The sequence below is a fragment of the Lepisma saccharinum genome, chromosome 7 (genome assembly GCF_977018435.1).
Source record: "Lepisma saccharinum chromosome 7, izLepSacc3.1, whole genome shotgun sequence".
Classification (NCBI taxonomy): Eukaryota; Metazoa; Arthropoda; class Insecta; order Zygentoma; family Lepismatidae; genus Lepisma; species Lepisma saccharinum.
This window is the reverse complement of record NC_139235.1, coordinates 20,955,438-20,980,490: the sequence shown is the minus strand read 5'-3', so window position 1 is coordinate 20,980,490 and position 25,053 is coordinate 20,955,438. Positions and strand designations below refer to the sequence as shown.

General features: G+C 40.1%; 1 protein-coding gene across 4 annotated transcripts in view; it reads left to right on the top strand.

The window, feature by feature from the left end:
* dac (dachshund family transcription factor) overlaps positions 1 to 25,053 on the top strand; it is a 459,147-nt gene that overhangs the window by 400,362 nt on the left and 33,732 nt on the right. For 3 of the 4 annotated variants that reach the window (XM_083125064.1, XM_083125065.1, XM_083125062.1), the window contains exons 9-10: positions 19,579 to 19,719; positions 23,419 to 23,613. In XM_083125064.1, the coding sequence (XP_082981190.1) occupies positions 19,579 to 19,719; positions 23,419 to 23,613 (336 nt within the window). The remainder of the gene's footprint in view (positions 1 to 19,578; positions 19,720 to 23,418; positions 23,614 to 25,053) is intronic. The other variant, XM_083125063.1, reaches the window with a different exon arrangement.

The following is a 25,053-nucleotide window of genomic DNA, read 5'->3' as shown; positions in this document are numbered from 1 at the left end:
GCCCCTGTCATACTATGTGGGTCCATGCCTTTTACCGCGACTAAAATCAGAACGTCCTACAAGCTGCACTGAGGCAATATAGAGGTACACTGCACAGAAAAATAAGACAGGACAGCACACAACCACGCAGAGAACTGTATTGACTGTGGTTCAGGCACCAGAGCTTCGTTGCCCTGCAACGTTTCAGTTACCAGGAGGTAGTATACGTGGAAGAGAGTTTTGACATTTGCGTGTTTTCCGAGAAGGTCACCCTTCACACCCCGTTGAGGTAGAGGGATGAGTGATTTGCTTTATGTTACTTAGCTTTTCTGCCGCTTTTGGTAATCGCGAAGATGGGGATGAATTCCGATAAGATGAACTGATAAGAGGACAATCACAAACACACATGGGCAGGACAAAACACAACAGCCTCCCATAGGATTATACTGGCTATGAGACCAGACGCCAGAGCCTCGTTAGTCTTGAAGAATGGATAGAGAAATATACAGAAACAGACGTCTCGAGTCCAACTAGCCTGGCTGAGGACAGCAGTCACTTCTGGTATTCAGCTGGATGTCTCGGTGACAATTCGATTCCTCCAATACGTTGTCCATATCTAACTTTTGTGGCGGGGGTGAAAATTCAGATGACATATCGAAGCACATGTCGCCTTCCAATTGGATTTTCTTGACCATTCCAAGGCAGGAAATTCCATTGAACGCCTTCCACCCCCTCTCAGCGTCTTGAATTACTCTTTCCTTCGAGGAGGGAAAGAAACGGATTGCTTCCGAAATGCAGTTAGGGAAGACCCTCAACTGCCCCTACCACCCACGGGGAGGTCGCATGTCAAGAAAGCTGACACAGGATCTGTCACCAAATTGAGACACACACCCAAAAGGGAAGAAATGCTTTTTTACTTAGTCAAGGTGGCTACATACAGGTGAATCGGTCCGGAGCTTTCTGTTAGAGTTTTGGTGCTTACAAGCTCTTATATGTCTAAGAACATTTGCATTCTTTTTTAATTTCACGTCGCTCTTCTGCCTATTTAGCTCAATAGCGACGATGTCAATGATGACGAGAAGAACCAAATACAGATACACTGATACTCAAGTCGTGGCTCAAACTAGCCGGCTTTGTTAGTAACTGGTGTGATCATCGAACTAATTATAATTACTCTCATGCACTATGTCGTTCGAAAAATCACTTGAAATGTAGGCTTACTTCAATTTCAGAGGGAGATGAACAACTATTTTATTGAGGCATCCGTCTATACTTTGTACGTCTCATTACTAGCTTGCATTCACGAACAACTGTTAAGGACTATCAAATTGCCTAATTGTTATGGCTTCATCCTGTCTGAGGCTCTGTAACATTCAAAGAGAGTTTAAATGAGTTACAGTACCCTCTCGCGTCGCCCGCAATTACTAAGAAAAAAGTGACAAAAGTTAAAATCGCAGTTACTTGAGAATAAAGCTGATCACAGAAGAGCTCTTACGAATTTCTGACTATGTTACGGTCCATAATTAACTTCCATTATAATAGAACTAAGATGTTAAATATAATTTAGAGACAAGTAACATGTGAAAATGTATTAGTCCTCTGTGTGAATATATGAATATGAAAGCTGTAGAGGTTCCAGACTTGATATCTAGAATAAGACGTTGAGATATGAGTACGTAGCTTTCCAGCAAGAAATAATAAACTTTCTTATCCTTCAGGAATGGCCGTTTTAAATTCGTCAGATACTTTTGGAACACCCTGTCTTTTTTTTTACCCGACCCGTCTCGCCGTCTAAAATAGAATCGAATGTACAAGACACGGATTCCGGAAAGAAATGACTCTTGTCATTCGCTTTCATTCCAGTTGAACAGCTCTCTGCTCCCCCAAAACGGTTTCTTTTGTGGGTGGCCCCGAAAAGGGGGGCGGTTCATGATGTTCAGTTAGTAATGAAAACGTATCCGGGGGAAAAAAATGTTGAGACGGTCACGACTCATCTGTGACATTTATGCTCATCCAGTCCTCTTCGATTTGGAACTTCCCCGTATCGAGATCATTCCCACCCCCCAGTACACGCAAACCCTTGGATTCAACCCTCACCCGTGTCACCCGAGCCCATGTAACCCCTTATCGGGTTTATAGAACCGTCACAATGGAAACTGACTGATTTTTCCGACTGATTCGCTTTCGACTTATTCTTTCCACATCGAACATGACTTCTTTTCCTCGGCTCTATTTGGTTTTGTTATCTTCGAAGGCAAATGCCATATTTTTTGTGTCCTCTTTTCTGGCCTTTGTTGAATATTAGTCCCCGTTTCTGACAATGTTGCCAGTATCAGCAGGGAAATTGTAGCAGTTTTCATGATGTTGATAATGTAGTGAGTCAAGGTCCTGACTTCAATGAAAATAAGGCTGATGATATGTCAGAGGGAGAAAGCAAGATAGAAAGGTAAAATAGAATAGAGAGGAGAAGAGAAAAGAGATAGGAAAGAAGAGAGCAAAAGTTAGAGTAGATGAGAAAGAGGCGAGAAAGCAAGAGAGAGAGAGAGAGAGAGAGAGAGAGAGGAGAAAAGAAAGAAAGCTAGACAGAAGAATAGAGGATGAGTGCGAAGGAGAGATGAAAAGAGGAAGAGAACGAAAGAGAAAGAAAAGAGAGTGCGAAGAAAAGAGGAACAGAGAAAGAAGAGGAATAAATTGCGAAGAAGAGACAGAAAGAAGAACGGAGCGAAAGAGAAGGAAAGACTAAGAGAATGAAGAGAGGAGTGCGAAGAATAGCGAGAGAGAAGAGGAAAAGAGTGAAAGAGAGAAGATAGAGACAAGAGGAAGCGAGAGAGGGAGAGAGAAGAAAAGGGGAAGAAAGCGAAAGAGAAAGGAGAGAGAAGAAAATGGACAGGGAGCGAATAAGAGAAATAGGAAGAGAACGAAGGGGAGAGAGAGAGAGAGAGAAGGAAATAGGAAGAGAACGAAGAGGGAGAGAGAATAAAAATGAAGAGAGAAGAGAAAGAGAGCGAAGGAGAGAGAGACAAAGAAAATAGGACGAGAGAGAAGGAACAAGAGAGTAAGAGAGTGATGGAGTTGGTTAGCGTAAGTGAAGTGATGTAAAGGAGAGATAGAGAGAGGAAGAAAACGGTAGAAAGGGAGAGACTGAGAGGTTTGGAGGAAAACCGTTGAAAACAAGAGAAAAGTGTTAACCAGGGTGGTGGAATATGGGATTGGAACTATCGACAAGTTCATGATTACCGTTAGGAAAACAAGGATCTGGCTTCAAGTCCTGGATAAAGCATGAACGTTTCTTGGATAACATTAAATTTACCTCGTCTTCATGGTTCCAATTTACCTAGAATGTCAGAGAAGCAGCGTTGCAAGGAATGACTGTAATTCTTTTCGGACGACCCTCGTAATTTTTCCGTCCCCGCGAGGGGGAGGAGGTAGTTCCAACTGTCCTCTTATATACAGTCCGCACCGGCGAGGCCATCTTATCCCCTTTATAACGACATATTTTTCTGTCTGGCAATCACCATCCACCTTTAAGTGTCAAAAGTAATATTGTTCTTTTGCTGTCTTCGGGCTTTGTAGCCAATAAACGCGAATGGTTACTATCTGACGGGGCGCGTTTCCGTTATTGAAGACAAATGGTCCGGAGGAGGGCTATCGGCGAGAAACAGCTAGCTATAAATAGAATCATTTCCCCGGAAATCCCCCGGAAACCGGAATCAAATTTTATTATTATTTTTTCCCTCCCTTCTCACTTTCCTGGTTCCGAATCGTTTCTGTTTTTTTTTTCCTTTTCTTTCGGACTCACTCTGGAGAGAGATAGCTGTGCGAGGAGAGGGGTTGGATTCTTCCCCCCCTCTCCTAGTCTGACTGACCTCATCTTCGGCTCCTGGTCCAGGGAGGGAGGAAGAAGTATTTTTCCATCAGTCGATGGGGCGTAGAGATGTGATGCAATCCGTAGAACTGACCGCTGGAACGAAGTAGAAGGGAAGGGATGTATATTGCGTTATGTTTCATCTTCTCCGCATCATTCCGAGACCAGAGCGAGATATGTCCGAGAGCGAGCTAGGAAGTCTCTCGTTCTGTCATAGGATGCTAAATCTACCAACGGGTGACCTTGGAAGCTATTTCTACTGCATCTACTAATAGTGTTGCAGCGGGTGGCAATCTCACTTGAGACGTGAACGCTACAAAAACATCGGTTCCGTTGAGGCAACGTTCCAGGAACAACATCGGCTGTCTTGAGGCGACGTTCCAGGAACGACATCGGCTGTCTTGAGGCGACGTTCCAGGAACGACATCGGCTGTCTTGAGGCGACGTTCCAGGAACGACATCGGCTGTCTTGAGGCGACGTTCCAGGAACGACATCGGCTGTCTTGAGACAACGTTCCAGGAACGACATCGGCTGTCTTGAGACAACGTTCCAGGAACAACATCGGCTGTCTTGAGACGACGTTCCAGGAACAACATCGGCTGTCTTGAGACGACGTTCCAGGAACAACATCGGCTGTCTTGAGACGACGTTCCAGGAACAACATCGGCTGTCTTGAGACGACGTTCCAGGAACAACATCGGCTGTCTTGAGACGACGTTCCAGGAACAACATCGGCTATCTTGAGACGACGTTCCAGGAACAACATCGGCTGTCTTGAGGCGACGTTCCAGGAACAACATCGGCTGTCTTGAGATGACGTTCCAGGAACAACATCGGCTGTCTTGAGATGACGTTCCAGGAACAACATCGGCTGTCTTGAGACGACGTTCCAGGAACAACATCGGCTGTCTTGAGACGACGTTCCAGGAACAACATCGGCTGTCTTGAGGCGACATTCCAGGAACAACACAGACTTCGTTGAGACAACTCTCTAGGAACAATATAGACTTCGTTGAGGCAATGTTCATCGGCTTCCTTGAGACAACATTGTAGGACCTTCGAAGCAACGTTCTAGGAACAACATCGGCTTGCAACGTTCTAGGATTGCTTGATTAGTTGTCTTAAGTCCACTTTATGCACAGGCAAATCGCGACTGGGCCTACAGTTTAAAGTGGGATCCAAGCCAATATGTGCCTCCACCGGGTATCGAACCCGGGAGCAACATTCTAGGAAGCACATCAGGTTTGTTGAATCATTTAAGGAACGTTTGCTGATTGGCAATAGTTTCCTGGCTGCGTAAGGCTATTTTAAACACGTGTGACGTTTCACAATTTGGAATATTGTAGCGGTTTTGCGATAGGAGAGGAAATTTCGAAAACCAACACTCGTTACCATCTTTTTACCTATTCATGTCATAATAATACAATATTAATTTATATATTTAATTAATATTATTTTAATTTAATCAAATAGAATAATAATAATCTCAGTCGGTAACGCGTCTGACTACCATGCTCAAGGTCCCGGGTTCGATCCCCGGCCGGTTCAAATCCGGGAACTTTTCTAACGGTGAAAGCGGCCCCGGCGCCCACCCAGCGTCGAATAACGTGGGTACCTGGGGGAAACCCTGGGGGGTAAAGGCGGTCAGGGGCGTGATGCTGATCACATCACTCCCACTCACGACCGGATCAAGAAAGTGTGGGGCGTTACCCCCACACCCCCTATACGCCTTCATGGCGTGGTGCTATGCACAGGGGAACACTTTACCTTTTTTTTTAACCTTTTTTTATCATTATTATTAAGGCATTTGGTCGGAAATCCCCTCCCCCCCGAAATGAATTTCTACATACGTGCCTGGAGGGAATATATTGTTATTCCTGGCGTCTAGCTACGGCTCTGGTTCCAGCAATGTGGCTCCACGTAGTTACGGCTCTGGTTCCAGCAATGTGGCTCCACGTAGTTACGGCTCTGGTTCCAGAAATGTGGCTCCACGTAGTTACGGCTCTGGTTCCAGAAATGTACTCATGTAGTTACGGTTCTGGTTCCAGAAATGTGGCTCTAAGTAGTTACGGCTCTGGTTCCAGCAATGTGGCTCTAAGTAGTTACGGCTCTGGTGCCAGCAATGTAGCTCCACGTAGTTGTCCTTCCGAATTGTATCTTCGAAGAAGTATGTACGTGCGGGGGGAGAAGAGTGTGTCCCATTGAAAAAATCCGACCAACCAGAACCCAAAGAAAGCCATTTAAGGAAAGAAATCCTCATACGGGACGAATAATAAAAATTCATAGCAGATCTGTTACGAAGAATAAGGGACTTTTTTCAGAGAAACCGAAAGTGAATAGAAGATTGCGGGGAAAGATGGAAGAAATGAGACACAAGGAACCGAAAATTCAATCCCCCAGCGAGGACAAAAGATACAGAAAGGGACGGTGGCTAAATAATGCAACAAATTCAAATTGCAATTCGGCCTTAATTTCAAAAGGAATTCCTCCCTCCCTTGCGTCTCTGTGGAGAATGGAAAGGAGTCCGTTTTTTCTCTTCTTTCCTTTAGGTCCACCGCTCTTTGTGTTGCTTGTCATAGCGGCGCATGCTTTTTTCTTTTCCTTTTTTTTCTCAATTTCCACGTCAATAGGAAGGAAATCTACATTTGATGAAGGTGTATTGTCTGTGGGCTTCCCGTCTTTGCGTTGTGTCTAGATTTCAGGAGGGATCCCCCCCCCCCCCATTTTTTCAGTGTCGTTTTGGACTCTCGGTTCAGTCAACATTTTCTGGCGATGGCAGTTCAGAGTTGGGTATGTTAACGAGACAAGAGCGAGATTCCATATCCGAGACTCTCGATATGTCTTAATTCACTAACCATTGCCGTTGAAACTGGCAGGCACAGATTTTGGGACAGGAAAATTACCCTGTTTTAGTGCAGTTCTGGCACTAACGTGCTTCTGGAAATATTGATTTAGGAGTCCAAGACTTTATCACTTGGAATGTCAAAACCGAAAAGATTTTTGTAAAATTGACATTTCACGAAGTCATTTTTTCGGTTGGTTCCTTTGAGACATTGTAGCTACAGATCGTGTTGATACACTTGAATTAGAATCACAGACGAGAAAGGGTGCCCTCAAAGGGGTCCGACCGATGTTGAGGGGTGCACTTGCCCCACCTCCTGATATGTGAAAATACTTCACAAGGCGACTGCTTCAGACATGTCAGTCGGCAATCTACTTGATTACTATTTTCTTTATTGTAATTGCAAAGTCAATCCATTAGTTGCAGTTGTGAACCTGCCCTGCGTGGTTGCATACATTCAGGATAAAACCCATGTATTTCGAGGGCTCGTAGCGCCGAGACGACAAACATTAAAATTGCAGTAAGAAAAGTTGTTTGCCTTAACCAGCTCTGTGCGCTGCGAAGGTTTGCACTGTGACAAGTTGTTCATATTGCCTGCTGGGTAACCGAGGGTGTTAGGTGTCGACTTTAGATCTCGCCGCCGAAGTTCTTGGTTTCAAAGCCTGGTGAGTGTCGCTTGATCACTTTCATCACATGATCACTCATTCTCACCGTCTAGATTAACCAAACGTTGCACAAAAGCGGCGATAAATAACAAAATGTTGTTATACTCTATGATTTGAGACGAGACCGAGAACGAGATGGGCACCACTCGAGACGAGACATTGACATTTCGTTTCCATTCCATCCGTAGTGAGACCCAAACTACATTATGTCCAGCCCTCGAAGATAGTATGTAGAAAAAAAAACTATTTCCACAGTAAAAACATATATACGAGTCTAAATAATATACGTGATAATCACATAACCACCTCTTGGTGTCTGTGATTAAAAAGTCGTTTAATTTGGCAAAAAATATTCCGGGTGGCAGAGTGGTTAGCGCTCTAGCCTTGGAGCGAGTGGTCCTAGGTTGGATCTTCGGTAGGAGCTTTCAGAATTTCGGTGTTGATCATCGTGAGGATAATTGGGGCTACTTGAATAGAGGTCTCCGGTGTCGAAAGCCAGAAAAACAGCGACAATGGGACTCCATGCTCTGACCACGCGCCACCCGATGAATAAGCCGCTATGCATGCCATGCTCCTCAATCGGATGGTTCACAACTTTACAAATGCTTCGGACGCTAAGAATCGTCTCGATTTGAAAGGGGAGAGTTTTGACAGTACGTACACTCGCCGGCAAAAAAAATGGGACAACCTAGATCCTGAAATACTCGCTTCCCTGCATGTTTACCAGCGCCGTAGAGTTAGGCAACACACTTAACGCCTTGCAGCAAAGCCAGTATTTCAGGATCTAGGTTCTCCCACTTTTATTGCCTGTGAGTGTACAATCGGGTAAAGGCTGGCACAGGTGCACGAGGCGCAGTGAGAGCAATCCTCGTACAGGCTGTTGACTGCAGCGCGCTTGTGAGCTAATGTAACGCTTTTATCGCAATCTCTAACTTCCGTAAGGCGTAGTGTGTATAGGAGGGATCGTCATACCACCAGGAACCGAGTGCAACAACAGACTATGTCCACGCGAGATCGCAAGACGAAAATGGAATGAGTGAGAGATAGAAAAAAGAAGAACTAAAGCAAAATTGGATGGGGAAAATGAACCTTCAATTAACCGAACAGAAGAGGCGTAAAAAGGAGAGAGAAAAAGAGAACAAACGAAGAAAGGGTGGAGTAAAAATTGAAGAGCTGATGAAAAAAGAAAAAGAGGAGAATTTCACAGATAGAGACCGCTTGAGGTCAACCGGCCTATGAATGAAGGAAAAAACCGATTTAGCAAGAGCTTTATTAGTGATTGGGAAAGAAAATCAATTAAACGAAAAAGCCCCATCTACTCCCCCCCCCCCTTTCGAGATCCTCTCCCATCCTCCTATCTCAGTCACTCACTCCTCCGTTGGACGGCGGTGAGTAATGGACCAATTCCGCAGGGTCCCTCTGTAATAGTACGTAGGAACATGTGATAACGGACCGCGCGAAAAGCGTTCCGGCTGTAGGAAAGAGTTGATGGGGAGGGGAGCATCAACACCCCCTCTTCAACCCACCGCCCGAAAACAATTCATTATCTTCCTGGACGAAGAGAATAATTAGCAGCCTGGTCGTTCCGATTGGCTATTTCTAGCCCTGGTTGCTCTAGGAGACGTGTCTGCGTTGTCTTTCAATCTTGGCATCAAAATGGTATATTTCTCAGCATTATGTTCTCTTAGTTTATAATCTCAGTATAGATGGTGCTACAATCGCTGAACTCTTTCAGTGGCTTTCTAAAACCGGTTTTTAGCAACAAAACTCAGCAAACATATCAATAGTTGCAGGTTAATAAATACTAGCGGATAAAACTTCGGTTTGTATAATAATTGCCTGTATTAATATACTACCTGCATTTTATACTTGAACTATCTCTCGTAATACTTTTTCTCCCTCCCTTGTTTATTAAGATTTAGTTTCGTGTAGAAACAAGGGGACAAATTTAGCAGGTCAAAATTGGAAATTACGATAAACAGTTGTGTGTGTACGTATATTGTGTCAACTGACATACAGAACTCGAAGTGCATCAAATCAAGGTTGATATAGATGTTGATATTGACATTTCTACTGATTTTGAACTGGTTATGCTTTGGGAGATCATTGCATTCAAACAAATGAAACTTGAATAAAACTGGGGCTATAATTGTTCTGTGCCTATGGCGTTGTTTGTTGTTGTTTCTATAGTTTTTTTACAGTCGAACCACTGTTATTTTAAGGCGATTTTACTTAAAATTGTGGTCATTTTTTTTACAGTGTACTCGTGCAGATGCATAAATTGTCAATTGCTTCCTTCGTGTCTTCTTTCAATTCGTGATCCTCGCATTGCTTAAGCAACTGCTTCGTTGGCGTTTCGTTTCAATTCTTGAACCACGCATTACTTTTAAACAACTGCTTCGTTGGTGACTTGTTTCAATTCTAGAATCTCGCATTGCTTGAGCAACTTGCTTCGTTGTCGTTTCGTTTCAATTCTTAAACCTCGCATTGCTTAAACAACTGCTTCGTTGGCGTTTCGTTTCAATTCTAGAATCTCGCATTGCTTAAGCAACTGCTTCATTGGCGTTTCGTTTCAATTCTAGAATCTCGCATTGCTTAAGCAACTGCTTCATTGGCGTTTCGTTTCAATTCTTGAACCACGCATTGCTTAAACAACTGCTTCGTCGGTGACTTGTTTCAATTCCAGAATCTCGCATTGCTTAAGCAACTGCTTCGTTGGCGTTTTGTTTCAATTCTGTTGGCGTTTTGTTTCAATTCTAGAACTTCGCATTGCTTAAACAACTGCTTCGTTGGCGTTGCATAAAACGACGTTAATCGAGATTGTGGTTGACAGTTCACTGCAATATACTTTTACTTTGTTACCTGACAATAATATCATGACTGTTTGGCCCCCAGAAGAGAATGGGGTTTATTTTTAAAGTATCTATAGCAATGTCTGGCTTATTGTAACTATAGTTACATTAAGTAAGTGCTAATTCTATTTGTTGTCTCAACATTGTTGCAACTCGAACAAAGGAAACAAGCAGGTAAGTGCGAGAAAAGGCGAACAATGGTCGATTATTGTGCCAAAGTGTCTGAAGAACGGCACTATAGCGTTTTATAGTTTTAAAGTTGAGTTCTTCAACTGGATATATCGTCTGTTGTTCCTGCCTCTTTGTCCTTTGGTGTGAGGACGTTGGTCGAGTATTCTCTCGGCTCTCTGCCGGCCATGCATGTCTAATGGCGTCTGCACTGTAACTGCTGCTAAAAAAGAAGACTCGCTCGTAAAAGAGCGGTGGGGGGAAAAAATAGGTGATCGTTTGAAAGGGAAAAAAAGAGGTGGGGGTTTCGTGCAGTCTGCCCGTAAAGAGAGAGGAGGGGGGTAACAGAAATTCAAGGCGGAGCACGTTGAAGGCGAAGGAGTGGCTTACAAGAGCCAATCAGTCGTCGATCAAGCCAATCAAAACTCGAGACACAGATAAGAGAGGCCATTGATGTATAATAAAACGGAATGACTATAGTGGTGGGCTCCACTGTACCCGCTCATTACCCCTTGCCGGGAACAGAGAAACGGCTTGGCGGTTTTCCAGACTTGTTCGGGGGGGAGGGGGGCGGTTGGGGGGGGGAGCACCTTATGGTGCACGATGTGCGAGACTCAATGGCTTCTCTTGTAACTTTCTTCTTCTTTTTTCAGTCTTGGAAAAACCTTACTCGTATCGAGCGAAAAATGATGCTTCTGGTAGCGAAGGGAATGATACCATCGCGAGATATGCAGTTCATGCATCGGTAGAAACCACTCCTTTTTTTTTTTTACCAACCACGCAAAGGTGGTCCTCCTGTTTGCTAGCAAAGCAAGATCCTGGCTGTCTGGGGTTCGAGATGGTGCCGTGGTGCTCCATAGATACAATTGGTGGTCTTGGAATCTTCAGAAGCCTTTTTCGCACTACCTCGTCTTCTGTTGTCTGCATCAATCCACCCCCTTCTTTACTCGTCAGATAATTTATTGGTCTTAGTGCACTGCCATCGTTTCAAAATCCTGTTTTAAGGTCATGGTCCATTAGTGTTCAATCCAGCCACTTTCCTCCTGGGGGGACTTCATACTTTATAGGGGGAGGGGTCATGGGCATCAAACTATAATACTAATAAAAACAATACCAATATTTTTAAATTGCCCCTTACTTCTGATATCAAATTAAATTAGGATTAATTAACTATCATTTTAAGAATGATGATATCAGAATCAATAAAATAATATCATAGCATGCAATAATTTACAACAAACTAACTAAGACACCTACAGCATAATTGTGGATGACGTCATCAATGAAACTATCTGTGGGTTTCTCGTCCCCCTCTGCAGTTGGAACCTTCACACAAGCTTGAAAGGTATCCTGATCCATCACACTTCTTAATTTAGCGGTTAACAAAAGGGACGATAATTTAAATGCGTTCATTACTTTGACTTTTAATTATGAACCAGACTAAATCTCTGCTTATTACTATGAAAGGAAGTCAAAGTGAACAAGATTGTCAAATTTCTTAGCTATTGTCCGAATGCTCTGACAGGTTACTGAAATTTTGGGGGATGGGGGACATACCCCCCGAGCCACCTTCTGAATTCATTACTGAGGTTTATCTGTTGTAACCAAAGATCCTGGAAATAAACATTAGATCAGCAGATGATCGGCTAAATGCTGGAAACACTCAAATGAACAACAGAACATCCTAGCGTAAATTGTTAGTCAACCACAATCTTGATTCACTTTGTTTTATGCAATTCGAGCTTCAAGAATTGAAACAAAACGCCAGTGAAGCAGCTGCTTAAGCAATGCCGGGTTCAAGAATTGAACACAAACGCGACGAAGGATAAGCATTGGAAGCAACCTTGTCTTGCGCAAGAAACAACAGATTATAGTATATAAGAACCAGCCAGGCAGCCGATATCCATCTTGCCTCTAAAAATATTCAACATGGAAAAAAAATTCCCAAACGCTCTGAAGTGTATAAATAAAATGTATATTTTAAAGAAATTACTTGAAAGAAAGAAACCATATAATTATTCCTAAATGCAAACTTCTTCGTGAAGTAAGTAAATGTTCTCACTTTTAAAGTACAAAAGTACAATAAGTGACATTACATCGAATTATTTTGATGATGACAGTATGTGGAATACATCCAGCTTCATGCCGGTCCCCGTGGTGGAGTGTTAGCACATCGCGTTACGACACCAGGAGTTCCGGGTTCGAATCCCGGCTTGGGCATGGATGTTTTTCAGTGTCCATTCATCAGCATCATCACTCATCTCCATATTTGCAAATTAGCCAAAAGTGGCACAAAAAGCGAAGTAAAATATAGCAAATCAATCAATCAAAAATTATCCAGCTTTATCTTACTTCGCTTTCTCCCACTGTTAGCTAATCGCGTAGATAGGATGAGTGACGATTTGATGAAGACACACTCACAGACACACTCATGTCCAGGCCGCGATTAGAACCTGGGGCCCTTGGCGTCGTTGCGTGCTATGCTAACCACACCGCCACGGTCGTTTAGCTTTATCAAGAAAAACGTAAAACAACACTTTATTTCCTTGATATTATTTGCGAAAAAAGGGGTAATATGTACAACTGTTGACGGTCAATAATAATAATGCTGACCTACAATTTATATGGTCCCAAAAGAAAGGGAGTTTCCTAGCCGCCATTCACATACACATAAAGCAAAATAAACTCCAATATCCACATTTCATTTCTTCCGGATTGTAGGAAAACTGGAATTGCCAGTGTAGATACGGCCGTACCGATGCGGGATGAATCTTTCGACGTTAAAGGGAGCTTGTTGTGACGTTCCGTCAGAGGTGGTCGGATTTTTGGGCAATTGCGGGGAAGTGGATGGCATTGTTGAAGGTCATTTCTTGCAGTTCTGTTGTTTTTCCGCTGCTTCCGATTCATGTGTGGTCTCCTCTCACAGGCCAGAGAGAGATCTTTTCCGCTCATGTGCCCGTAATGCTGTTTAGCAGCGGGGAAAAAGGGACCCCACACAATGGCTTGTTTACCGTCCTCTGTTTCTTCCTTCTGTTTTTTCCATTGTCGGCCGCCGCGACCACCAGAGTGGCCTATTGAGGAACGATTAGGCCGGGGACGCCGATTCGGTCGCTGGTTCTTCCGATTTCCATCGGGAGTCATTGGAGAAGAAAGGTGGTAAATTGTTTTCCTCGTCTTCTCCCTCCCCCACGGTCACTGTGGCGATCTTGGTTTGCCGGTCCGGGATTCGCTTCATCTTCACAAGACACTGGAAAACTGTTGCTGATTCTAAAACAGAAAAAATTAACCCCAATTAATTTGGCAGTCTAATTCTGCAACAAACAAATGGTCCCTAATTGCTATAGCAGGTGAGCAGTTGGTGATTTTAAAACAGAGAATCGATTCCCCAATTGCTTCGGCAGGATGAGCAATTGCTGATTTTTAAACAAAGAATCGATTCCCCAGTTGCTTCGGCAGGATGATCAATTGCCGATTCCAAAACAGAGAATCGATCCCCCAATTTCTTCTGCAGGATGAGCATTTTCCGATACGAAAGTTTAAATTGTTGAATTGCTTCGCCAGGATAAGAAGTCGCAGATTCTAAAATTAGAAAATTACCCCAGATGCTTCGGCGTGATAAGCAGTTGTTGATTCTAGAAACGGGGAAACATTCCCCAGATTCATTCACCAGTGAAAGCAGTTACTGAAAATGAGTCCTAGCATGCAATTTCTGACATACCTACTTATTGAACATTACAAATATGTTGTATGTTAAAAAAAAATACTCTACTGTGTATTGTATCCTTGTTGAAAAACCCGGTGGAAAGAGACCTACAGGAAGGTTAGTAACACTGATTTTGCCTTGAATAAGAAACTTTGTTACTGCAGCATTACATCATCTTACGTATTTCATTTCAATTCTTGAACCTTACATGTTTAATTTATCTGTGACAGTCTTACAAAAAGTTATCATAGGTTCATCACAGAATTTAATCTTGCGAACAATCTTGCTTAAAATACATAAAATGTATTCCACGCATTTGTCCTTTGTTGTGCTTTCGGCTCCTAATCCAGTCAGCAACAACCCAGAACGCGCGTTGGCCGGTCGGGTAAGTGATTCAGCGCGTAAATTCGTACCGGACAGACTACATCCAGAGTACCTGAAACATGTTCCCGCAAAGGACCTTGACGGTTATTGCCACATATCGCGCGATCTTGTTGTCTTAGCGTGCCACATCTTTAAGGTCATTACCAACGGACTCTTTATTCGATGAGTAGGAAGGAGGATGAGGGAGGGCATCCTTTTGTGTTCCACAGCAATCACGGCAGGTGAGGAGCATTATGTATCTTCGGCACCCCGCCGAGAAGGACCATGGGAGCGTAAAGGGAGGCACCCAGCAGGGGATCTCGCCAAGGAGTACGGACAAAGTGCCGACATCGCTTCCATATGGCGAAATTCAAGAACTCGGGTCGTGAATCAGTTTCTTTCCCCTCTTGGGGAAAAAAGAAAAACCTTGGACGTATATTTATATAAATATATGTGTTATGGGTTGGTGGTGAAGACGGGCTAGGACCTTAATTTCCTTGATAATTCGGTGGCCCTTTTGTTGCTGTCGTCATTAAGTTTTCGGGATTGTTCTCCGTCTCTTGGATGTCGGAAAGGGAAGAAGGATAGCTCTATTTCGGGAAATTCGGTTCTTCTTTTTTTCCTCTTTACCCTTCTCGGATTGTTCATTGCCGATCCGATGGACAACGTCAAATTAAGCGATATATCAAGCCGGCCGTTCCCTCTCCTGATAGGTGATTCATTCATATTATGCCCTTTCTTTGTACTCCATATCAATATATAGGCTACACATACATATATATCTTCCTTGCACGCACATTCAAACGCACAACGTTTGATCTTTCTTCAGGTAATGCCAGATTCAGCTGTGAGGCTCTTCGTGATGTAAATTCTGGCTCAATAATGCCAGGAAGGCAAATGCATTTTAGTTTAAAATTGAGTGGAATTCTTAGATACAAACAGAGTTTCGTTAAAAGAATATTACTAGGCCGATTCTTCAACCGAATACTGAGTAAAAAATTGTTAAAAATTCCTTAAAGAAATTTCCAGATATAATACCGAATATAGTGAGAATGGTAATTTGATACAAAAAAATCGTTTTTTTTTAATATGATTGTTTGGAAACGTGTAACATTTTTGGGAGATTATTGGGATAGTTTATTTACTCAAAGAATGAGTGATTTCGAATTTTCACGGAATGTTAGTGTTCTAAATTAACTATTACTTTATCTTTACTTCATGCTGGCGAATTACTAACACCCATATCGTAAATGATGTGCACTCTTTCGTAACAATTATTCTCAGTTCGTGTTGCATAACTACTTTTGATAAATAGTTTTCATAAAAGGTAAATAATATTATTTTGTTAAATATGGAGATATCGAAATTCAGTTAACCGAAATTATGCAAGCAATATCGATCATATATATGTTATCTGCCAATTTAAATAATTAATATTATTTCTCTTAAATACATTGTACTTTTTACAATTCGTTGTGGGAACCAGAAGACTCAAAACATGAAAGAGAAGCTCATTTTTCACCAGCAGAGAAGTATTTCTTTAACATTTTTTTTTCTGTCGCTACTAGAAGAGACTATTAGCAAAGAACGTAATATCTTTCACTAAATAATATTACCTCATCCACGAACATCACGTTCAGTGCATTAATTCCTATGAATCACTGTCACATTTTGTGTAGAAGCTTTATTGCTAGGCTATGTCAATTATTGTGACCTTTCGTGTTGATTTCTTGGAGCTGTTGTTTGCTTTCGACGGCGGTGGCGCCACTGAACAGCTTCTTTGATTGTAATGCCCAATATTACAATTGATCAAATGAATTACTTAATATCTTTGTTAAATTAGTAGAATACGAAGAGAAGACACTTACTTTTGTCTTGAAACAACGTTCTGCGTATATTTACACAGCAGTTTGATTTAATTTTCATAAAGAACTTAAGAACTGGAGCCGAACTTCCTTCGAAAAAAATGCCCACTTGTACTAATGACGAGTGAGGTATATCTAACCTTGATCTTTCGAAGTCTGCGTTGACGGTAGAGATGATCCGAATATAAAAAGGGAGCGGGGAGGATTGGTAGGCGAGGAAGGGAGATAATAGATGGGTCACTGGAAAAGAGGGTGGGAGAGGCCTGGGAGGGTAAGAAAATTTGGGGCTGAAATTTTAACGATCTTCCTGGGATTCCGTTTGCCCAACAAGCCGACTGACGACGCGAAATTGTTGGAGAGCAGATGTTCGTCGGATGGTCAATATTCGATAAAGAGTCGCCGATTATTTTAATCGTTGTTTCATTTCGGGCTTATTTTTTCGGTGATCGTGTTCCATTTGGCACGTAGTCTATACTCGACCATTGTCTTTGTCATATTGCGTTACATATTCCATAGATGTATCATTTTTGGGAAGATGGAATATTTAAAGCAGTACAATATTGACGACACACACTCGCCTCACTTAGTAGCGCTACAATTCGCTATTTTGTACAACAGTTTCTTGCAAGGTGCAGTTCGACAAAAATACTGTGTAAAGAAGCTAATTGTACTGCTGAGGAGAGCGCACCCAGATTATTGTCAATACTTAACAATATTTTAACTCCATATCCACCGCCATATTTGTACCTCTGACCTGAGAGTAGTGGCGCTAGTGTCGCATGTTTAAAGTTCTTGAATTACATAGTTAGCATGTTTTCCAAGGGAACAAATATCCTGTGGGTGTGAATGTTGACTGAGAAAGAGTAAATGTAATACAAAAAGAAAAAATCTACAGCATTGCGAGGTTTCTTGTTTGTTATTCTTACATCCAATCCTTGCAGAAGAATACGAAATTGATGAACTGTTGTTCAAAGTTCATATATAAAGACCCAACAATCACATAAGGTAAATATTGTTTCTTTGAAAATAAGGAAATGTTTTCGTAGCATGAGAAAACAACAGGTTACAAAATGCAATAACAATGAGTGGAAAATGAAAATTCAGGGAAGCCGACGGTGGGAGAGTGAATACTTGGAAATCTAATGTGTGTAGGAGAGAGAAAATGATGATTCATTATATAGTTGTTATTTTACTTTAGTGTTTTGTAATTAAAATAATAATGTACAGTGATGGATAGAATACTGACTCTAGCGGCCCGCCTAAATGCTTAATTCGCACACTGGCTCTCTCTTAGTACAACTTTCATTTCTAGAAACAACACTGGACCTCTACATTCTGAAATGGTCCAAGAATTCCTTGTAAAGCACCAAGGGTAGTCTTAGAGTGGACTGAGCTCCCGTTTGTCTAATTATTCATAATAGGAAATAGGCCCGCGGCACCATGAAATGCTTACAAATAACTAGCCAGAAGGGAAAGTAGTTTATTTTGACCAATGAAACGAAGTAGACTTGTATTTACTTAACAAGATTTGTTATATTTACTTGTAACTCCACGGTTTTCAAAATGACAAATGTTATCACGGATGCCAATTGTTAATATATCCAGAAAGCAGAGTACATACAAAACACTTTAGCAAGAATAAATCGAACGTGTTCTTTATGTTTGAAGCTTGTTTTTAAGTCCACTTTAAACACAAATAGGCTAATCGGAACTGGACCTACAGTTTAAGGTAGGATCCAAACCATATTCGCCTCCACCGAGGATCAAACTCCACTACGACCCCACGTGTCATTCTTGTAATTTGCAATCATTACAATTCATGTACTAATATTTTTATCCTGTTTCACTGCCTTGTGAAGCTATTGGAAATTTCAGAGAAAGTCAAATTTCCGTATACGTGTAAGTAATGTTATAGAATTTCGTTGAGATTTTAAAAATATATGGTTACATATTTATATGGAGCCATCTTAAAGAATTAATAAATTACTCTGCTGCTGCTACTAGTAGTTATAATACTAATAATACTGAAGGTATAGTATCGGAATTGTGATTTTCACATGGCTGTTCCAGTATGCATTCTGTGTACATTAATAAACACTATAATTCGTTGCAAACTACTTCCATTTTCATGTAAAAATGCTGCTCGCAACCTCAGCGTTTATAGTTGTGGATTCTTATCTATGAGAGAAGGAATAAAACTTGAATGATAAGAGCACCAAGGCGCTTTAAGGACTCTGCAATCTGCATGCATTTTCTAGAAACATAACCTTCTGTGTTACAATGTGCCCTTATCATGCTAAACCTTCCCGCAGCAAGCGATATAAATTCTAAGAGTAAATATTTATCGAGTTTATGTACACGGTTTGTACTTGTTGATTAATTCGTAGAGCTGTGTTGAGCTTGTACACAAACGTTTTAATGTTCTTGGAGGAAGTAATGGATTGTAGAAAACTTCAGAACAATTATTGTTGTCTGTTAACATTAGCTCTGTGATGAGTATACAAGTATTCTCTTTATTATTATTATTATTTTGCTTATGTTCGTTCGGTACACAAAAAACTGACTTTTTGGAATTTACCAAATTTACCTTTCATAGTTTTTCTTGTATGTACGCATTGATTGCATTGTAGAATTATTTTCTTGTAGTTTACGGTTATTACAAGCATAAGAAAACAGCCACAATTCCTGAAACGTCACAACGAAAAACTGTTTTCTTATGCTTGTAATAACCATAAACTACAAGAAAATAAAAATACCTTTCGGTTGAGGTTTATTGGTAACCATAAAGCTGGATGACCTTGACATAATTAGGTTATTTTGACTAATTATTTACCGGATTTGGACCGTAGTACTTAAGAAAAAATGCCACCAGTGTACAATAATTGGTTTCTTGCCTTTTAAAAAAACTGAACACCAGCACCTATTTTGCAGTTGTTCCTGACAAACATTTTTTATATCTCTTGATTTATGTAACTGAAATTTTGCAAATAATCAGAGGTTTATACGCAGAGCACAGCACATTTACATTCATTGTTAATCCTCCTCTTAATTGATGTTATTCCAATATTTTAGATTAAAAAATTTAGATGTAGCTCAATTTTGTCCGTACCTCTTTATGAAAAGAACATTTTTCTGCAATGTATATTATTATGAATCACCGAAAAGAATTACAAAAACTAAAAAAAAAAAAGTTTCTTAATGTTGTTGATTCTCCTGTAGTTCATTCCGGAAGTTGATACGTCACAAAACTGAACATTCCTTTTTTCTTTCACCAGTATTATACCAGAAGAGGCTAAAGAAGGAACGGAAAGCAAGGCGAAGACTCCAGGACCAGCTGGAACTGGAAATGAAGCGTCGAGCACAATACGAAGAAGCCCTCAAGTCTACCTCCGCAGAAACACTTCGAATGTTGAACGGTATGTTTCATGTTTGTGGTTCATTTTCCCCACCTATTTTTTAGACAGTATTTTTCGAGTTAGGTGGATATATGGAGTTACAGGTGCGTTGAAATTCTTGAAAGCTGTAAATTTTATTTAAACTTCTTAAAAGCAATAACGAAATCTTATTTTCTTTATTAAATGATTCAAATATGAACCAAAACAGGAAAAAATGTAATTTCCAACATGATGCCCAAATCACTGGCAGATTTTTGTTAAAAATAATGTTACACTGTTAGTTCACTCCTAAAGTTCGTCATGTTTAAATATAAATCGGATTCCTCTTGTGATGCTTTCTAGTAGTAATGTTACGTAGCCTATGTTCACTTTTCATAAGCAGACAATGCAAACTACACTAAATATTAAAAACACTAAGTTGCTGACCAAAAACACTTAACAAGTAACGATTCAACCCTGTATCAGGGTCTTCCTCAGACGAAGAACCAAACTAAAATCCATGTTGGATTTTCCATATGGATACAAGGCTTAATTATATTACAAATAAATATTAATTTATCACGCTCTTTTGAAGATCAAGTAACATTTTCAATCATGTTTGGTTCATATACAGATGAAAACAAGACAAAAGTAGCATATTTTGCCATCAATCCTGAGAATACTTCACATATTATTGTCTTTGATACTTGGGAGAAAATGGTTCGTAATTTTAAAGTGGGTGCAAAGCGCATTTTGACACCCCCTTCATCAACTGAGAAGCAGAAAAAATATCTTTCATCTTCAACCTTGCATTAAAACCTTAAAAAAAACAGTCACAATTAGGAATTTCAATGCTTTTATTAGTAGACATGCAAAATGCTACTAATAATTCTTGAAAAACAACATGTACCAACCAACTTCCAAAAAGCTATCATACGAACCAAGCACAGAATACTACACCTTCTATGCCTTTCTCTTGTCCAACGTTTTGTTAATTTGCCTTTTCAACATATGGCCAACAAGTTATAATTTACACATCGTAATGTTTTTGCGAAACTAGTTTTTATACAACAATTTTAAAAAGTTTTCATGCAAGTGGTTTTTTTTGTGATTTTTAAGAAAAATGTAAACAACCACTCATGACGATCTGTGATATCTATACTTATTACAAATATAAGTCCACACGTCGAATGTAGATGATCGTTGTTCATGCGCACCACTGCCATCCAGTAAATTACTGCTGCCTTTTATTAACGACTGATTCGACAGAATAGTGTTATCGGCACATGAATACTTGCCTGATCAGCATTTCTTCCTTTCTTTCCTGGCACGACTAATCGAGCGGACGGCTAGACTTTTTTTGCGTCCCAATACATCCCTTCCAGCTATATATATAGTTCAGTGGTTGAAAATGAATCTCAATTTTCAACCTTCGATTTTTTTGGCCAGAATTCGTGTTCAATGCAACGTTTATAAATCCGTTCTTCGCAAAATTTACTTGAGCGCACATATTGTACTCTTTACCCAACGCATTTTCAGCGTTTATACAAATATTTAATTACGTTTTACAATTCCTTGTTTAAGTCTCAAAGTTTTTAGTTCAACGTAAATTTAGCACGTGTGTGTGTGTAACAATTCACAGAACGCATGTAATATGAGGAATACTATTTTATATATATATATATATACATATATATATATATAATGCGTTTCATCGCGTCAAATCACTAAGAAAATAATCCAAATATGTGTTATTCGCTGTATTTCCCTTAATGTGGGAAGATTTGCATGTACATAATGTGTGTGTATTCATATGAATATCTACATAATATTTCGGAAATGTATGTACAGAATATCTATAAATTTATAATATAAATATTGCCAACTGGGTTGTGTCTAGTGTGGCGCTTTTCGAAATTCATTGTTTCTGCTGTATTCAATCAAAATATTTATTTTACTCAAAGCATACGGTATTGAAACCTTTAATGAAAATATTCTGTCTTTCAATAATGTTACAAAAAATATATTATTTAGTTTTCGATGTAAGCAATCAATTATTTTGTTAAACACCTTTAAAAACGAGTCCTCAATATATTCGAGTTTTGTATTACTCATTTTTAAAATTCATTTGTAATTATTTTTAAATGGATTATATTCAGTGAACAACTTTCCCAACAATTGTGCACTAAGCATTGTGCGCATGGTATTTTCCGAAGTGATTCAAGGTATAATTATCGTGATGAGGAATGTGCACTTTTTACCCTTTTCAAAGTCCTTCAGAAACAGTGAAAAGTGTGTAAAATGAAGAAATGCAAATTTTCTCGCTGTAAGAATGTTTCTCATACGCTTTCTCAACACACGTGAATTTTGTGCACGATTTTTATCCAAAATAACCAGCGTGATGACGTCAAGTTGAATATTATCCATTGGTATCGCATTTCTATGGATGGATACAATATTTGTTAGGCCATCAAGGATAGGTTGCTATTGAGTCAGTCTATATATTTAGTGGTATAATATTTATAGTAATATAGAACTACGTTATTGTGGAACTGAAACACACAAATTTATGTATGATAATTCGGAATCTTTTGTGTACAAAGTGATATGGTGCCTCGTGAATTTAAGTCTTAAAAAAGTTTTAGAAAAATATCAGCTGATATATGCAAATCAACTGCTGCTACTGGAGATAACGTTTGTATATATGCAGCCGTATGGAATTAAAATTGCCTGTACAGCGACGTCCTAAGAAATTATGCGCGAAATTCACATTACTAAATTATGAAAATTTGCGTATTATGCAGGGACCTCGCAGAATGTAAAGGAAATATGAATTTCTGATGTACACTTCATGCACAGTTAACGTGCTTTGTATTTTTATTTGTCAGATACACGGAGAATGGATGTACACGATTTTGCTGGCATTATCTACATGTATCATACGTAAATGCTTCAAACAAATGAAAGTTCACTTGTGTGTCGCATGTGCGTGTCAATATATATAAACTTTATTGAAAAAATAGTGAATATATATCAAAATTCAATAATTTATTATGTACAATTGGCAACCAAGCAGTTGTTACGGTATTTGAGATATCTACTGTACTTCAGAATCTATTTTAAGAATTTAGTTCTGAAATGAACTCACAAATATGTTATGCACAAGCAACTGAAGCGTTTCTGTGTTTGGAGTTTCACGAATTCACATATTTCTTTCGGGGGCAAGATAATACATATTACCATAATTGTTTCCGGTTAGGCACACAATATTATTATATTGTGTTATTTTATTCATAAGAATTTGTGTTTCTCTAAATGAAACTGAAAGTCTTTACATGGATATTCTAATATTTTAGACTTATTAACATCGTCTCACCTCACAAAAGAATTTCCTTTTACCACGGCACTATACGAATAGATTATTGAGACCTGTCTCTACGACTTGCTCAGCTGTCATATTTGTGTTTTGACGATGGCGGCGCCACTGAACGGCCTCTTGAGTTTCATATTATTTTTCACAAACCTCATTGTTATTTTTAAAATTTTCTTTATTCATAAGTGTAATTCAATAGAAACGAGCATTTGCTTCTCTTAGTTGATTAGTAACGTACATATTTGCAAAACGTAGATACTGTATTCTCGCATAAGAGAGAATAATTGCAAGGCAAAAATTACATTAGCTAGTTTTACACTGATAGCACAATTGTTCCGTTATTGTTTACCTTATACTTTTTTTTTCAGTAGCCGACAGCGGAAGTGACCACAACAGACACTCGGCTGACCAATCAGAGAGCGCGAATTCCAGGCAGCAGCAACAGCAACAGCAGCAGCAACAACAGTCGCAACAGGGACACGAGCCAACCGACTCGAAGCAGTGGAACTATTCGGGATTGGATCTTGTCGGTAGCGGCGCTGCTTTCTGGCAGAACTATTCAGGTGAGTTTCGGCTCTAATCAATAGCATTCCAGTTATGCAGGAGGGAGTATCCAAAAATTCCCGGAATTGAATCATAAAACGCAACCCCATCAGTGCTGCGCGGCCACACTTGTTCGGAAGCCACTCCCCTCACCAGAGCATTATTAGTAATTTCTCCAGCTGTCCATTACTCATCAAAACGGTTAAAAACTCCCTAGACACTTTACACGCATGCGCACAAAGAATATGGGCAGCTCCTTGTTCAATGCTGGAATTCCGCGAAAACTATCCGAAGTAGCTCAAGCACAGTACAGTGCATTTTTTTCCGCTCTTTTGACCACATGAGACAAATATTTGTTGTGTAGGTAATTATAATGCTAATTTCTCAATTCATCAGTAACTGACGTCCTGGACGTAATGATCTTGAGCTGATGTGAATTTCTGTATTCACTTATTAAGACTGCTATGTTGTTTATCGCAGAATAAGTCTCGCACTGTACTACTATCTGGTAAGTGTTCTGTACAAAGTTATTTTCATCGAATCTAATATAACTTACAAGTAGAACTTATAGTGCATTCTAGAGTGTTTGTTACGCAATCTGCCACACGAAATATCTCCAGAACTCAAGGAAAGTTCCAAGGGCGGTTACAGAATTCAGGAATCGAATCATCCTTCCTACGATCTAGATATTGCACATTTGGTTTATTTCATTAGGGGTTCTTTGATTATCCAATTCCGGATCACGGCCTTTAATTTTTAGATTTTTAGAAATTCAGAGAAAATATTGTGCCACTTGTCTCTATGAACAAGAACTTGTTGTTTTTATAAGCGAATGCACCTTCCATTGGTAGGGTAGAACTTCATATATGTGCTAGCATGTACAGGAATTCTGGAGAGTGAAAAATCGAAGTGGAAAAGGGGAGGAGTTAGAGGGGTAGGCCCGTCTGTTCTCGTGCAAGAGGAGGATAATGAGGTTTGAAAATCTCGCCACGGACAGTGATTCTACTTGCTCATTTTCTATTTCGCAGCTAAATGAGATTCGAACTTAACTCTTAATAACCAACTGTTAATCTCCCCCCTCCGCCGACCCTCTCGGTTATTTCAATCACGAGATGTTTTATGAGCAAATCTCAATTGCGAAACCGTACCGGTTTCCCCTGCCCCCTTCCTCTACCACATTAATTTAGCTCAACAATAATGCATGTTCGTACTGAAATAACAGTGGATTTACTTCAGACTTAAATCTCTGAAAGATCACAGTCGCTTCAACATGATTGTAATTATTTCGATATCGTTGAAGAATGGGCATAAAGTTAACCGGTGACTACGATCGTTGTAAATTTACCGTTAGGCTACATAACTGTAACGTATCAATGTCTATTTCACACATCTGGTACACTGTTAAAATTATCTAGCAGAGGGTGTGGTAAAGCGACACGGGTACTCTTTTTTTACCTTGT